Genomic DNA, 19,179 nt, shown 5'->3' with positions numbered 1-19,179 from the left:
TCATTTCATCATCATTTTATGTTCATTTTATCACCCATTTCCTGTTCATTGCCCGGATATAGCTGAAATATTGCTATTTGGCGTTAAACATCAACAATCAATCATTATTCTAATTTATCATTTTACTTTTCAATGAAATGCTTCAGAAGATCCAAGAGGTCGAACCCTAAACAGTTGGGAGACACATCACCCTCGTCACACTTTTAAACGAGAGAAATGAACGTCAAAGCTACCAGCATTTGAAAGCGTCGGCCATTACAATTCCAGTGGACTAGATTTGGAGTAGTAATGTCAAGTACCAATAGGCAAGATTTGAGGTAGTGCATTACTAAAAATAAATGACTTAGGCAATAATTTGAAAAATTGTATCCTTTACGAATAACATTGAGGGCAGTTGATAAATCCATCGGATTTAATATGAAATAATGTGTTTTATAGAATGTATTTCTTTTACATCACGACACAGCTTTGATGCTTAACTATGGCAACGTAACCGATGGAGCTTACAATCTCACATTTTATTGAGTATAAGTGTAATTCAAGGCCCCATTTGGGGTATTTGTGCCAGGGATATTTTCAATCAAAAACAGTCTTTGACTCATGAATCTGCCACCGAGGATCGTACCCTGGACCGCTCGGTGACACAATTGGCTATAGAATTAATTCTTTATACTAGTCAATTAGCTGGCTATTTACTACAACACAGGTATACGTAGACCGTGTTTTCATGAAAATAATTCATTTTTACAACTGTATTTAATGCAATACTATCATGACATTTAAGCATTCCTGTCAGAAAGGAATTATTTTATAGACGCCTTCTAAATTTCTGACAGCACATTGCATATTTCCTAAAGTTTTAATAACAGAAGGAAGGTTAAGAACATCACAGCAGACATAAGCTGGTCATTTTTTTAAATCAATAGTTGCAACCTTCAATTATTTAATTATAAGTTCAAACTACAAGATAACATCACTTACTGGGTTAAATTGTCTGATAAAATGACTTACTATGTCAAGTTGTTTGATACAAAGACTATTTTGAATTAAAACAAGTTTTTTTCTTTGCTTTTTTGTACATCATAAGAATAACTACATTTTGTAAGCTTATATTAGTTTGATCTCCCTTGAATGAATTATCATCCTAAAATCCGCACATTGAGAGTTGAAGTATTGGCAATTAAGTTACGTTACAACATACATTTATCAAAGAAAATAAAAAGCCGAGAAATATATATTAGAGATAACAACAAGTTATACCACGTCAACACAATCCATTCGAATTCTTGTGTATACGTCATAACATATTATAATTTTTGCAAACTGACTATAACGATATTGTAGAAATTTTAAGATGGATACGGTCAATATTGCTGCAAAACAAGATTCAAATGAAACAAAAGTTCAGGCTTGAAACTTGAAACTTGAGAACTTGATTAAACGCATATTTCTACATATATAACACATATTCAACTGCGGTTTATATAAGAAATTAATAAAAATACAAACTAACTATACGAAATGAATGACTACAATACAGCACATGTGCAACATAATACACATCTACACATCTTAAAACAGAGCATAAAAATCTTCAAAATACAGTGTTTTCAAAGAGTAATCAAGGGAACCAAGATTATAGCGGTAATCAAAAGAATGTAATCCAGGGACAAAGAGCAGACATGGAAAACAGACACACACAACAAAGAACAGAAAGTAACTAAAATCATACATACAAAGTAACAAAAGCAAATGAGCAACTCGAACTCCACTAAAAACTGGGAGCATGGACCAGGTGCACCGATAGGGTAAGCGTCTTCTGCTTTTCTAAAAACACCCGCCGAGTTGCTCATAAAAAGTTCAGTCAAGTCCGGGGTAGACAAACGAGGAAAAATGACGTCAAATGACGTTTAAAAATATTCACAATGTCGTAGATTTGCAGGTAATTCATTCCACTATTTTGGACCTATTATGCTTAAACTTGCTATCCGAAAATGTTTTATTTATGTCAAAAGGTACTGCATAACAACCAACAGATAACTTTGACGACCTTAATGTACGTTTCGACACTTTAGGATTTAACAAATTAATTAAATATGATGGCGCGTTACCTACAGAACAGTTATACAAATATGTTAACATTTTAAAAGTTATTCGGGCTTTAATCGGAAGCCAGTGTAGATCAAATAATGCCTACTTAGAACAGCATACTTAGAACGGTTTAACACAAGCTTAGCACACATATTTTGAATACGTTGTAGTTTTGATAAATCAGTTTATCCCATAAGCAATAACAATATAAGAGTCTAAATGTGGTATTACCAAAGATCAGTCAAGAGTTTCGGTGCCCCTTTTCGGCAAATATATTCTTAATTATTCTCTTAATTTTGAAAGAGTTTAACAGTGCTCTTTTATATTTCGTTTTAATATAGTCTTTTAAATTGAGAGTATCGTCCAGAATAGCACCAAGATATCTTATTCATATCTTTCATCCAACATCATAGTTCTGTGGGTCTTGAATAAAACTGGTCTCATTTGCATGTGAGAAACGTTTGTTGGTGGTGTGATTGTCGCCAAATCCACAGTAATAGATTGAGGAATAGAGTTCCCACATAAGCCAAGTAGAGCCATGAACAACTTCCCTGGGGTACACTGCAATCAAGTTGTCGTTCTGATGACAATAGAGTTAACGCTCACTCTACAACTGTGCGGTATCAAATAGAGTTCCCACATAAGCCAAGTAGAGCCATGAGCAACTTCCCTGGGGTACACTGCAATCAAGTTGTCGTTCTGATGACAATAGAGTTAACGCTCACTCTACAACTGTGCGGTATCAAATAGAGTTCCCACATAAGCCAAGTAGAGCCATGAACAACTTCCCTGGGGTACACTGCAATCAAGTTGTCGTTCTGATGACAATAGAGTTAACGCTCACTCTACAACTGTGCGGTATCAAATAGAGTTCCCACATAAGCCAAGTAGAGCCATGAGCAACTTCCCTGGGGTACACTGCAATCAAGTTGTCGTTCTGATGACAATAGAGTTAACGCTCACTCTACAACTGTGCGGTATCAAATAGAGTTCCCACATAAGCCAAGTAGAGCCATGAGCAACGTCCCTGGGGTACACTGCAATCAACTTGTCGTTCTGATGACAATAGAGTTAACGCTCACTCTACAACTGTGCGGTATCAAATAGGAAACCACTCATTCTAATGTAGATCCTCAATCATCATACAGGCATTCAAGAACTTTTATCAAAATACTATGATCAACAGTATCGTACGCAACACTTAAGTCTAGACCGATTATTTCGGTGACTTTTTGATGCTCCATTCCGTCGAGTATATCATTAACAAGCCTAAAAAGGGGCCGATTCGCACGAATGGAATTGACGATAAGCTGATTGGTTTGTAGGAAGGAGATCGCAATCCTATACATGTTCATTGAGTCTATAAAGGGCAGATTTTTCAATCAAATCTGACAAGGAAAACAGGTTACCCACTGGTAGATAGTTGGAGAATGTTAATTCCAGACCAGTAATCTTCAGCGGAGGCCTAACTACTGTCAGTTTCCATCTGGCTGGGAAGACGCTCTGACTAAAAGACAGATTGACAAGTTTTCTAACTACAGGCAACAGTTCGTAATGGAACGATTCTAATACATTAATAAGAAAAACGTCAAGTTCACAAGATTTACATTGCAGCTGGTTTATGATCTTTTTATTGAAAGAGTTTAAAATGATGTAAACGCCGGAACATCTTTGACCAATGGTTTATTTATAATGATCAGTGTTTCAGAAAATCCCTGATTGTTTTAATCTCGTTCATGAAGAAATCCGCAAATTTATCGGCGAGTATGGTTTCATCGGGAGGCTTTAAGCCTTATTACCGGTAAGGTTTTTCATGGGAGGCTTTAAGCCTTATTACCGGTTTTTCACAGGCTTATATAGCTTTTTGGAGTAGCCTTTTGAATCAAGTACCTTTTGACTGAGAACTGATTGCTTCTCTTTTCTGACTTCATAATGATAGTTGCTGCGAGCAGATTTATAAATTTCTTAGTTACGTAAGAGTCTCACTGATCTCCGCATAATTCGTTTTTAAGACAATCTATGCTATCGAATTTCTAGACCAATTCAATAAGTGAGACCACACCAGGATAATAGGCCTATCTTTGTTTTAGAATATGCCCTTTTTGTGCAGTCCATAATCTTTCTAGTATATCATGAATTACTCAATATGTGAGGTAGTTATAACTTGATCCGAAACATCACTGAAAATAGAAATGCAATATCAATCAATTTAAACCTTCTGCTTTATTGTAAGCTGAATTATACTGTCATAAACTAAGAAGAAACAATAAAGATATCTTCACCATCCGGATGTTTAGAAGATTAATGTAATTATTTACGCCAAAAAATGATGTATTATTGTGACGTCAAGAAAAAATAATCTTTTGAGGTACTGTAGAAATTAATTAATGTTCACATTTTTTAAAAAGAAGGATTCAATTACGTAAGGTGGAATTACTAGCTGAATTTTTTTTTATTTATAGTTTCAGTTGTAATTTTCGGTTCATTGAAAAGTAAATACACGAACAAATACTAGTACACATCGAAACTATCTACAATATATAAACTTGCCACCGTAAAATTAACCAAAAATACAATATATAAACCTGACACCCTATTATATACCGAAAGACAATTACAATACTATTATATAAGTATATAAGCTATCCAAAAAAAAAAAAAAAAAAAAAAAAAGATTGCTTGCTATTTTCGTTAAATTGTTTTGAAGTGCATGATTTGTTTTACAACCAGATTGGGTGTTTGTGTTTCTATGAGCATTTAGGCATTAAATTTACTAAATCATATATTGAATACAATTGAAGGATTTAAGGATATTCACAACTTAAGATAGTTCATGGAACACAGTTCGCATTGTTTGGCTCTCACACTAGTTACTTATGTTGTACATTCACATACTTGATAGTATTCAGAAGTGTAAGGCCCATTAGAGTTGCTGAGTATTGTACCTCATAGTTTTGGTTATGAACGTTTTTTGTGCAATTATGTATCTCCTTTTTTTTAACATCTGAATGAATTTTGGGATTTCCTGATACGACCGCAAAAGGCACTTCCAATCTGCAAATTCTCTATAACCGCTGATAAAATAATGTAATAATGCTATTTGTCGTCCTGTTTCGTTGTTTCATTTGTGTTCATCTGAATAACTTTTATGTTTTTCGTTGCTGAAAAATGGACTTTATCATTGGTCGATCAAGAAGGCAGCTCCTCTTAAACAAATGAATGGAATTCGATCAAGCTTTTCAGAAGTTCTTCATCACATGATGCCGTTGTGCACCTTCTATTATATCTTGCATCAAATGGTTAACATTAAACACTAAACTACTTACTGGAAATTATTTTATGATGTATGTCCAAGCATGCGTGTTGGTGGTGTTACACCACAGGGTAGTGAAATTCATCCAGTGTGGCGAGGGTCAAAATTGTAGATCTATGGCTATCGCTGGCTAGCCTAAATGAAAGTGTAATGGAGAGTCAGTGTTGGGGCTAGAGTGTGTAAATCTTACCCAGTGCAAAGCTTCCACACCACAAAAATCCTTCAATGCCTCACGTGGAAATACACGTTACCTGGAATCTAACAAAGGCAAAATTAGAGGGGTCTCGAAGCCAAGGATCCTAGAGGTGCTGCGTACGCGCCACCGACGCGTAGCCATACCCTGACTCTCACTAACCTTTCTCCAGCTATGGGTAAAATTTCTCCACTTCCTTGGTTAGTCAAATGCTAAGGAAGTAAATCCAGACAGAAAGTTTGTTTTTTACAGAAACATAGACAAAGAAAACAGAAATAAGAGGTAATCAACGTCAAGGAACCAAGCCCATTGGAGCTACACCTGTCGACACGGGAACCTGTCTGGACGGAACATTAAACCTGCGTACTTTGTACGAGGGAAAAAGAAGCGCGAATATTACGAATGAGGGACTGCAATTTACAAGTCCTAGGACTTTGCGAAGCTGGATGGAATGAAGCTGGCCAGATAAGATTAAATGCAAACGAGACTATCGTATATTCAGGTCACAGTGATAATCAAAGACTGAAGTCTTCAAAGTCGCTAATCGTCAAATCTTCTCTGCCACTGATTTTGGCATACTTTCAACATTCGAAATTGCACAAATGTAATATGCTCTCAAATCGGGTGACTTCTGCTAGAATCTTGGTTCCCTTGATATGATTATTCTTTCTTAACCGTGATGACCCGGAGGTTTTCAATCAAAACAACTGGTTACCAGAACCAGATTAAACAATTGTCAATGGCTATATACAGATCCTGATAATGTATATGACCTACATAGTCATTTGTTACGAGCCCTGTGTTTGAATCGAAACTGATTAATATTACATAAATTCAAAGCTAACCAATCATTTCATCTTTCAATGTAAACTAAAAAAAAACCAAAAAAAACAAAAAACCGCACATAATCATGTGTATGATATATTTTAGAGCTGCATTAGCTTTTCTTGTACAATTTCATTTGATATCCACAAATAAAATGCTTTAAATAGATGAAATTGGTCTATATCGACCTAGACAAGTTCGTATGCATGTGACTTCTGGTGACCTTTCTCCGAGCATGTGCTGTAAAGATCCGTTCTCTAATAACCAACCTGATTGCTAAGTGAAAGTGGTTATTCAACGACAAGGAAGACCGACGGACTCGAGCCTTAAAAGAAAAAAAGTTCGAATATAACGCAAGGATCCTTTTGAAATTCACGTATTGTGATATAATACGGCTCAAATATGATCATTATTTATTTGAAAACTAATCAAGAAATAGATGAAATGAAATGAAAACAAGACACGTGCTTACCTGCTTATTCGTTATTGTTAATTTTTTTTAACCAAGGTTAAAGTATTTTTAACCCAGATGAATGTCCAGTCCGCAATCTTCGGACGTAATGACGAAAAATAATTAGATCAAACCTATCGATCGACTCTGATAAAAAACGTTGTTTTCACAATATTCTGTAGGTATTATCAACATTAATTGCTTCAGTATCATTACTTCAAACTTATTTCATTGAATCAGCAAAATTCAGTAGAATCAAAACTGAACAAATTTAGCAGCTAATGCAGCTTTAAAAGAGGTATGTTGTAGCGATCTTTGGGTCGCTTATGATATTGACCAGGGAATCAGATTAGCAAGCAAATTAAACAACGGGCAATGAATATTCATAGATATCGGGGTCGTGCTAATGTATACGACCTATATAGTCTTGTAACGAGCCCCTGTGCCTGAATCGGGTACTGGGTAATGTTCAATGCTAACCGATCATTTCATGTAAACTTCCCATAAAACAAGAAACACACGTAGAACACACGTGTATGATATTTAAGAGGTACATTTTTATCGCGTATAAAGCTAGAACTATGACGCTATGGCGGTAAACACGGCACAGATCTGCAGCAGAAAACTTACCGTAGTCATATGTTATGTACCGACCAACGATGCAGAAGAAGAAGAAAAAGAATTTTTTTGACATGCTGCAAACCATCATTAGATAAAGAAGAGGAGATCACACTACTAATGGGAAACTTCAATGCAAAAGGTGGGATGTGGTAATACTGTATATGAAGAAATCATGGGAAAATATGGAGTTAGAATCATGAACGAGAATGGAACCCATCTGGCTGATGTTTTGTGCTGAGAACAAACTGGTCATTGGAGGAACGATTTGACCACACAAAGAACTTCATAAAACCATTTGGATATTACCTGATTACATAACTAAGAATTAAATTGACCATATCTGCATAAATCGAAAACTCAGAAGATGGTACAAGACGTAAGAGTAAAAAAGAGGGGAGATGCAACATCAAATCATCAGTTAGTAATATGAAAAGTCCAACTCAGCAGTGTAGATAGAAAATCATCATTACGAAATACCAGAGATATATGTAGCTATCACCTGTAACAGCCTGTTACAGTAACACACACGAAACAGAAAAGTCTCCAGTTAGAACTAAAGTTCGTCAGGGCTGTGTGTTGTCACCTTTTCTGTTCCTATTGGCAATCGATTGGACCATGAAAGAGAGCACCACCAACAGAAGGAATGGAATCCAGAGGACACTGACTGATTCTATCAAGCTTAAATATGGAGATGTAGAAGATGTCATCCAATTTATTTACTTTGGCAGCCAAGTCAATACCATCGGCGGCATTGAAATGATAACCAAGTCAGAATCGGTAAAAAAAGAATTGCCTTAAATATAAAACAATGTTCGGAGTGCAATACAGTGAACACCAAAGTAAAGATCTTAACCTCAAATTTTAAGGTTGTCCTATCATATGGAGAACAACAGTAGTAAAAGACAATCCTTCATTAATACTGAAGATATCTGGAAATACATCCTCTACCACCTCCAGTGCAGATAAAGAAAAGAAAGTGGACCAGGATCGGACACCAACTTAGGTAGAACCCAGGAAATATAACAGGTTTTCAGTGGAATCCTTAAAATGGACAGAAAAAGGAGGACGTCCAAGAAACACATAAAGAAGATCAGTCGAGGATAAAATGAAAACAGCTGAATACAATCGTAACTTCATGGCCAAAAACCGAGTTAGATGGAGGAAGATTAAATCAATAAGTACATGTTACTAGAATGTCTTGTAGTCAAATAAAAGGAAAATAAGTTACTGTAAATAACAGTACCATAACAAAAACTGTTAGCATAACTTACTTGGTGACCCCCTCTTCCTACCATAGAATCCATATCGGTAACTCCAAGAGTCATACATATGGAAAAAAATAGGTGTACAATGGCATCATGAGCTAAAAAGTGTGCATTCTGCAATTTTGGAGGGGTTACTAATTAAAACTGGAAACTTACGGCGAACGAACAACATGATCACTATAAACCTCCCGCTTTTATGCGTGGGTGATAACAATATTCAGATTCACTATTCTATTTAAGTTTACCACAAACCTTATCAGAAATTAATTATATATGTATACACGTTTTTACATTCAATCGACCAAAATTATTCTGTTGGGTGAAGCTTAATACATTTTTGTAAGTAAAACAAATAAATATTTCTAAAAGTGAGAAAATAAAGGTACCGATTTGACCAGATCCCGATTTACAAACTTATTATGAAGGTGAAGATATGACCAGGTCCTGAATTAATTTAGTCTTTGTGTCGAATTAATACACCATCATGTAAAGGTGCCGATTTAACCAGTGTCGATTTGACTTGTTACCAATTGCAGGGTTCTCATATAACAAAATGCTGAATAAAAAAATCAGATATGCGACAGGTAACAGTGCATGATATTTATGGTGAATCTAATACTGTCCACCGATTTTGATCGGTGAGCAATAAACCTGCCATCCTTACATACATTGAAAAACTACAATATTTAAAACTGCCTACATACAAGGAAAGAAACTACTATTTATCAACATACATTCCTAATATACACCGACAGAAAACTACAATATATAAGCCTGCCAACCTAACACATACCGACAGAAAACTACAAAATATAAACCTTCCAACCTAACTTACACCGACAGAAAACTACAAAATATAAACCTTCCAACCTAACTTACACCGACAGAAAACTACAAAATATAAACCTTCCCACCTAACATATACCGACAGAAAACTACAACATATAAACCTGCCAACCTAACATACACCGACAGAAAACTAAAATGTACAAGTCTGCCAACCTAACATACACCGACAAAAAACTAAAATATATAAACCTGCCAACCTAACATACACCGACAAAAAATATAATATATAAACCTTCCGACCAAACATACACCGACAGAAAACTACAATATATAAACCTGCCAAGATAACATAAACCGACAGAAAACTACAAAATATAAACCTTCCAACCTAACTTACACCGAAAGAAAACTACAAAATATAAACCTTCCCACCTAACATATACCGACAGAAAACTACAACATATAAACCTGCCAACCTAACATACACCGACAGAAAACTAAAATGTACAAATCTGCCAACCTAACATACACCGACAAAAAACTAAAATATATAAACCTGCCAACCTAACATACACCGACAAAAAATATAATATATAAACCTTCCAACCAAACATACAGCGACAGAAAACTACAATATATAAACCTGCCAAGATAACATAAACCGACAGAAAACTACAATATATAAACCTTCCAAGATAACATAAACCGACAGAAAACTACAATATATAAACCTTCCAATTTTACATAAAACAAAAGGTAACTACAATATATATAAACCTGCCAACCGAGCATACACCGACAGAAAACTACAATATGTAAACCTGCCAACCTAACATACACCGACAGAAAACTACAATATATAAACCTGCCAACCTAACATACACCGATAGAAAACTACAATATATAAACCTGCCAACCTAATATACACCGGAAGAATACTACAGTACTAGTATATAAACCGGACACTCCTATATAAAGAAATAACTACATTACTGAACTTTGGTTTGATGAAGGACATCAAGAAAGTACATGTACATGTTAAACTAGACAACTGTGTCTTAGTTAAAATTGAAATGTTTAACAGTGTGTGCGAAATAATTGAATATTGACGCATAGAAATAATTAATCACTGTTTTAATGCATAAATGTAATGAATGACTTCACTGTTTGAATAGGGTTCGTGTATTTAATTAGTATATATGAATTTCTATCAATGATGTTTTTTTTCTTACTGTACAACTCCTCTTGCTCCATGTGGGCTCATGGTTTGCCAATAAAAGATATGGTCTGTAGTGATATGTTATTAAGTTTATTTACAAGAAATTCTAAATAGGACAAATTCTACGTGAACTTAATTCCATTTATACTTTATATCCAGTATCTGGTTCATAAAATACCAACGAAAATTTTTATCCACGTCCATGCACTCAGATTTTAGAATGAAAGACCATCCTAACTTGACTCGAACAAATATAAGTTATTACGCCACAACAATATGACAGTCACGTGACATTGGTTTTAAGACGAGAATAAAATTATACGGTTAATGTACAGTTCTATTTTGCATCATACCTACATGCTCTTAAGCTTCTTTATACATGTCTGAATGGTAAGTTATGTATATTACCGTAAGACAGCTATAATGGGTATATTCAGAAGTTGCTGTCAGATTATAAAGCATCATTTTGCTTTTAACAGAAATGTAATCCTGCCAAAAGAGAAAAAAATGATAGTTTCAAGAAAGTTGGTGCAGATTTTACACTGTACTGTATAATATCAGATTGTTATAAATTTAACAATATGGTGAAAGCTATACTTTATCTGAAGATTACAAGACATGGTGTTTCTATTTAGAGTATATACGTAGAGAGGTAAATTCTAACTATAATTCCTATCTGTATCTATTGCTTATTAATTAACGCTAAACAATAACTTCACACTTCCCTTTGAAAGCGTTCAAGAAAATCAATACGGGAATTAGTTTTGCCAGTTATAAGGACACTTACAATTGGAGCCATTCACCGGTAAGTCTTTTTTTATACACTCGGCATAAAAAAAATAAATTGCAATTGTTTATAGCATTTCTTATAAAAGCGATATTATTTATAACACTAGGCTGGTGAAAATGCATGGCTTCATCAAAATGACAAATTTTCAAAACAGCGGACTGAAATAAGTAATAAAATGGCGAAATAAAATTAAAAAAATACCACACTTTAAAAAAAATACATGTGAAAAAAGTAAATGTAATTTGCATGAGAAATCTTTATTAAATTAACATTTTGATACGTAAGTAAGTGAAAAAATACCATGTATTGAAAGTAAGATTTTAAAAATATATATATAGACTTAAGGATTTTTGTTGATCCGGACTTGGGCCTTCACCGTTCTATCTTCAATAGTCTGTAAGAGTGTGATTTGTTAGTAGAAACACGTACCGGATGACCCACGAGCAATGAAGTTTGTCGATTACATATCTAGCTACTGCAAATTAAGTTTCGTTATTTGAATTTTACACAGCCGAGTATTGGTGTGAAAATACTACTGATTGTTACAAGCCTTTTCTCTAAATTTCAGCTAAACGTGTTTATAAAATGTCACAGCTCCAGAAGCTCTGACATCATTACAAAAATCAAACACACCCCCATCTATATGAAATTAAAATTTTGTGTTAAAAAATGTAGGAAAAGGGAAAACTCACACAGACGCGAGGTATACAAAGAAAATACAGGTACATTCACAAGCGTAGATTTCTTAAAGCTAACACTTACAGACCATTTCAAACAACATTAGTTTTCAAAGGTATACAACTTCTAATTATATACTTTTTAAGGACAATTTAGAGTTTCAAAACTATTTAGAATTTTGGATGATAAGAACAATATTACTTTTTGCAGATGTAGAACCCTTAATCATAAGTTACCCATAGAATCTTGAAGATGTAGAACCTTTAATCATAGAATCTTGTGGATGGCATAACACTCCCGAGAAAATGGGAAATGTATTCTATGCCAATCCGAAGATATTGGCGATGAATATCATTATATACCCATGTGCATGTCACTTAGCAATGGAAGGAGATTCAGATATCAATCATGAAATCTCTTAAAAATTGTGAATACCCCTAAATCCTTAGATAAAATACATAGCTAGATATATAATTTGATACATTACATGACTAAACGTACACTGCAGGACATATATCACAAACATCTAGTCACAAAACAACAAAATATATCTAACTACTACATTTATCGAGATTTTACACTTTAATATCTATGGCCTTATACTACATGGACATCGTTATAACAGCATTTTTGTACAATTTTTGTCCATTTAATGGATCTAACACATGACCTCAAGTCCCTGTGGTTTTAACAAAACAATAGAATACGATAATACTACAGTCTCACAAGCATATTGACTATTGTAATAAAAACAATTCGCTACTGTGATTTGTCAATCCTCAAAAATATGTTATTCACATTGCCTACGGCTTGGTGAATATAGCGTGTTCTCGGGTTGATAAATCATGATAGCGAAATAGATCTATAGTTTTAATAATAACTTGCAAAAACTGTAAAATTGACCTTTAAAAGGCGTAACTCTCAAAAGAAAGAACGTATTTTCTGAATAATCCCACCACAACTAAATATTGTTATACTAATCATTTTTGCAATTCAAGTCTATCAATAATCTGTAATCATTTTCTAGATTTGCGAAAATCATAAAATTATGTAATGAACATTCGGGGGCCATATCGCCATAAAGAACAATCATTCTAAATTTCATTGAACAAAAGCAGACGACGACGACGGACGGCAAGTGATGACAATAGCTCACATGGCCTACAGTCAGGTGAGCTAAAAATCAGACAAATTAGACACCCTAATGACACTGAGTTTTGATGTAGCTATACAATGCCATTTATTTGCTTCACCACATTAAGGGAGATACATGTTGTTCTTCATAGATGACTGAGATAATTGATAGACAAACTGTGATCGGCCATTACTGCCAAATATAGACGTGTGGGTGTCTAGGTATATTGTCAGTAAAATAGTGAAACTTAATGTAATACATATACAATACAGTACAATTTATACTGACTTACTGATTTCATTGATTGGCTTGCAGAATGACTTGAAATGAAATGGGGAATGATCTGTCACTATGTGTCCGTCACTCGAAGCTTGAAACTTACATGTCGACACCTCCAATAAGTGAACACCAGAAACAACTCCTAAGAGAGTCATGGACTATCGTCAAGGATAATATTGCTAAAGTTGGAGTCGTAACCTTTATGAGGTTTGTTTTATATATTTTTTTTCATTTCTATATTGATTCTAACGAAAGAGTAACGGCGTAACATTAGCCATGTATACAATTACTCCTCAAATATAAATGACATTGTTCCTTATTTCATTGATTTGGAATAATTATGTTTATATATTTAGTATCATGAACAATAAAATTTACGTTAGTATTTGACCCACGTTATTGTCTTAATTTTTAATAAGGAACAAGATTTTTCACTAAACATATCCTCCGTTACATCGGAATGTGTCCTACGTAGTCTGCACAAGCCGAGACAAAAGGTTTCAAGTATTTTGATACACAGTTGGTAAGAGGGCTTATTGGCAATTCAAATTATTCTAAACAGATCAACAGCATTGTTTGAACATAAAATAACATATTTAGATCGTGTGGATGTAGTCAACGCATAGATGTATAAAATGACAACCATATTGTCTTGTCTTCCCTTTATAGTACACATATATTTTCGAAAGGGTATCCAAACCGTTTCTCTATATTATTTACAAATATACTTTCGAAAGGGTATACCAACCGTTTCTCTATATTATTTACAAATATACTTTCAAAAGGGTATAGAAACCGGTTCCCTATATAGTACACATATACTTCCGAGAAGGTATCCCAATCGATTCATACAGTACACATATACTTCCGATAGAGTATCCCAACCGATTCCCTGTATAGTACACATATACTTTCGAGAGGGTATGCCGACCGTTTTCCTATATTATTTACATATATACTTCCTAAAGGGTATACCAACCGGTTCCCTATATAATACACATATACTTCCGAGAAGGTATCCCAATCGATTCCTTATTAAGTACACATATACTTCCGAGAGAGTATCCCAACCGATTCCTATATAGTACATATATACTTCCAAAATGGTATACCAACTGATTCCTATATAGTACACATATACTTCCGAGAGGATATCCCAAACGTTGTCTGTTCCCTTTATTGTACATATATTCTTCTGAAAAATTTGATTTAATCCTTAATAAGTTTTTGTAGATACCAGAGGCTTAAAAATTAAACGTGCAGAATAGACGGTTTACAAAGGAATAAATTACAGTATTCCATTCCCTGCAAGTTTACTATTTTACAGAGTTGCGGATAAAGAATAGATACGACCAACCCTTATCTGAAACAACTAATGACAAAGTCCATGTTACGCTACTGGAACCAGGATTTCATAAGATATACCATGTGAACTAAGGCTCTACATGTCAGATGTACTAACATTAATTGGGTGGTTAAGAATGAATTGCGATTAGAAGATAGGTAGAAATTACTCTAATCTGAGTCGATTGGGAGGAGTTAATAAAATCGAAGACTGATGTCTTTAAAGTCGCTACCCGTCAAATGTTCTCTGTCACTGATTTTGGCTTACTTTCAACATCCGAAATGGCACGAATGTGATATGCTCTGAAATCGGATGACTTCCGCTAAAATCTTGGTTCCCTTGATATGATTGCACACTCTTTCGTAACCGTGATGACCCGAATGTTTTCAATTTACCGAAACCAGATTAAAACAACTGGCAATGGCTATACATAGATATCGGGGTCTTGATAATATATATGACCTATATATAGTTGTAACGAGCCCCTGTGTTTGAATCGAAAACTTGGTAATATTACGTAAATTCAATGCTAACCGATCATTTCATCTTTTAATGTAATTTCACGACAAGCAAAAAACCCCACACAGACATGTGTATGATATTTTTTTAAAAGAGGTACGTTGTAGTGACCTTTGGGTCGCTTATGATATTGACCTGAGAACCAGATTAGGAACCAGATTAAACAACTTGCAATGAATATTCATAGATATCGGAGCGGTGCTAATGTATATGACCCATATAGTCTTGTAACGAACCCCTGTGTCTGAATCGGAAACTGTGTAATGTTCAATGCTAACCGAACATTTCCCCTTCCCATACAAGCAAGACGTAGAACACACGTGTATGATATTTAAGAGGCACATTTTTATCTCGTATGAAGCTAGAACTACAACGCTATGGCGGTAAACACCACACAGATCTGCAGCATGACGTAGAGTATAAATATATAATAATGCAAACCATATGCGAACTTGATTGTTCATTTTGTTTAAATCTCCACCTTTTGGGGGAAATAAAAAAAAATATTTAATCAATCATTACCGGCTTTCAAACGAATGTATAATAAGAATTAATCCGGCTAGAGAATGTCGAAGATGAACCGAGTTTGAAAATGCATGCATTCCACACTATAAAAACATGCCTATTACAAAGTAGATCTCAGGATCCTGTGTTTATACAAGAGTGATTGGAAGTAGTTGAGTGTTTATCGTACATATCTGACAAAGAGCAGAATTCGGTAATTCAGTTCGATACATTGATTTACCACATGCAAGATAAAGATCATATTGACAATTTAATAAGCGATGTATCCATTCCAACACCATTTGTAACTTTTCTTTTTATCTATTTTATACAGTTTGAGAGCTTAACAATAGTACAGAAAACCAGATAACGCGATCGACATTAAAATCATGTATAAATTAGTGTGTTAACGAATAAAACAAAGGTGTTTTAGTAACAGCTTTTTCGAAACATTCAAATATGTATCATTTATATTAGGAAAATGATTAATATTAAATGACGTTACAATAGTTTATTAAAATTTTGCTGTTTTTTATCTTTTACATCTAAAAAAACTCTCTGCGACTCTTTTGTAATGAAGTGGTTTTTGGGATATGGACATCATTTCCCTGTATAACCGGTAGGTTCTTGGACATCATTTCCCTGGCAGAAATATAACCGGTAGGTTCTTGGACATCATTTCCCTGGCAGAAATATAACCGGTAGGTTCCGAAATACATTTTAATCGTTTGGTTATATTGTTGCTATGGATTTAAGTTTCCAAAGTCGCAATTAACACGTTCAACACATGATAATTGATTTTTAGTTGTATTTGGAGCACCCTTTCGTATGAATATATAAACAAACTTTTGTTTGGTAGTAAGCCTTATTCCGTAGGGAGATGTTATGACACATCTTTGTTTTGATTAAGCCTAAATTTATACGCAGATGTTATGACAAACTCATATTTTAGAGTAAGCCTTTAAGTTATTTTGTACGCAGATGTAATGGCACATCATTGCGTGGGAGATAAGCTTTACCATATTTAGGTGGGCTCGATTTTATGTCAGAAGATAACAAAAAAAATTAATAACGTATCAAATCAACAACATTCTGCATCGTTATAATCTCGATGAACGGCAAACATTAGCTTAGGAAGGTCTGGGAATGGAGTTTCCATTTTTTTTGCTTGCGTGCCTCCGCCTAGTGGTGAGTGATATAACATTGTTCGGTTGTCATTGGTGTTGAGATACATAAAATTGTTCGGCTGTCATTGGTGTTGAAATACATAACATTGCTCGGCTGTCATTGGTGTTGAGATACATAACATTGTTCGGCAGTCATTGGTGTTGAGATACATAACATTGTTCGGCTGTCATTGGTGTTGATGATTGATAAAACATTGTTTGGCTGTCATTTCGGGGGAGTAACATAACATTGTTCGGCTTTCATTTCGGGGGAGTAACATAACATTGTTCGGCTTTCATTGGTGGAGAGTAACATAACATTGTTATGATGTAATTGGTGTTAAGTTACATAACATAGTTCGGCTTTCATTGGTGGTGAGTTACATAATATTGTTCGGCTTTCATTGGTGGTGAGTTACATAACATTGTTCGGCTATTATTGGTGTTGATGATTGATAAATCATTGTTCGACTGTCATTGGGGTGGGGGAGTAACATAACTTTGTTCGGCTTTCATTGGTGGTGAGTTTCATAACATTGTTATGATGTAATTGGTGTTGATAATTGATAAAACATTGTTCGGCTGTCATTGGTGGGGAGTAACATAACAGTGTTCGGCTGTCATTGGTGGTGAGTTACATAACATTGTTCGGATGTAATTGGTGTTGAGTTAAATAACATTGTTCGGCTGTCATTGGTGGTGAGTGACACAACAGTTTAACTGTAATTGGTGGTGAGTGACATAAGATTGTTCGGTTGTTATTTCAACATGTCAGTGTGTGACATAACAGTGTTCGGCTGTCATTTCAACATGAACTTATTTACAATACTATTGAGCCCTAATAGTAACTAACACAGAAAAATCAACATAATATCAGATTATCACATGACATTTTTGATATCACATGTATTATTAGCCCAAAAGCCGCAGGCTGGAACCCTGATTATGTTAATGTTGGCCTTTTCTGAGAGATACTTTGAAATGTTCTTATAGTTCCGGGTTCATATGGTGTACCATCACTTTTTGAAACATTCATGAAGAACCGGGCCAATATTTTATCCTGTTCGGGAACTGGAATTTCTTCAATTTGTCGTTGTTCTGAATGTTCTTCCAGCCAACGCGATAGCACTTTCATATCACTCACAGTTTTACGTTTTGTATTAATATTCTTCATAGACTTTATATATTTCATGGTATCGTCAATGTCTATTTCCATCATACCCAGCTGTTCGTCTGCTTCGTCGCTAGACGCCATATTGTAAACAAATACGATAATTGCCGAGCCTTTACGGAAAGGGGTGTAATATCATTACGGAAAGCCATATAATATCATTCCGAAGCATGTAATAACATTTTGATATCAGCCCGCTTAGACAATCTTGAAAAATATCAAATTTCTGGCCCTAAAACTTGCTTTATTGTACAGTTAGAAATGATTCTTATTTTCTATAAGTATATGATAATAATATTTATACAAAAGCACCCGTGGAAATATGAATTGTCAAAATAATTATCTTAATTACAATTTGGACCAACGCGCTTGTTTTATGATTTTTTTTATCATATATTTAGTTTATTTACCAAAGTCACATAACTATAGGCAAAAATACAATGTTACATACAGCAGAAGGTTGTGTAACAATTATAATGTATGAATCACATCAAGTCTTCTCAGTTTCATTGCTCTGAATATAAATTTCCCCAGGTTACATAATTCTTTTACATTATTAGAACTCGATAACTGGATTTATTTAAACATAGATGGCCTTTTCCAATAATAAGGCTTAATAAAATATTTTTTCTAAATTCTTGATAAACTGGCATTTGAGAATAAAATGCATCTCATGTTCTATATCATATACATTACAAAATGTACAAATTATGTCATCCCTGGATAAACCATTAAATCTACCACTCTCTATAGCGAGCGAGATTATGGCTACTAAATCGTATTTTTGTAATACAAGTTTTATAAATCTTAGGAATATATTTTGTC

At 34.4% G+C, this 19,179-nt stretch overlaps 1 protein-coding gene across 3 annotated transcripts in view; it reads left to right on the top strand.

Annotated features, from left to right (window-relative positions):
• The first annotated feature begins 11,318 nt into the window (after positions 1-11,318).
• LOC148623469 (neuroglobin-like) overlaps positions 11,319-19,179 on the top strand; it is a 45,619-nt gene continuing 37,758 nt past the window's right edge. For 2 of the 3 annotated variants that reach the window (XM_088565266.1, XM_088565268.1), the window contains exons 1-2: positions 11,432-11,572; positions 13,686-13,856. In XM_088565266.1, the coding sequence (XP_088421392.1) occupies positions 13,702-13,856 (155 nt within the window). In that variant the 5' untranslated portion in view covers positions 11,432-11,572; positions 13,686-13,701. The other variant, XM_088565267.1, reaches the window with a different exon arrangement.

This window comes from Perna viridis, chromosome 2 (genome assembly GCF_037379345.1).
Source record: "Perna viridis isolate PV_CMFRI_1.1 ecotype Kerala chromosome 2, ASM3737934v1, whole genome shotgun sequence".
Classification (NCBI taxonomy): Eukaryota; Metazoa; Mollusca; class Bivalvia; order Mytilida; family Mytilidae; genus Perna; species Perna viridis.
The sequence above is the reverse complement of the archived record's forward strand: the minus strand, read 5'-3'. Positions and strand labels throughout refer to the sequence as shown.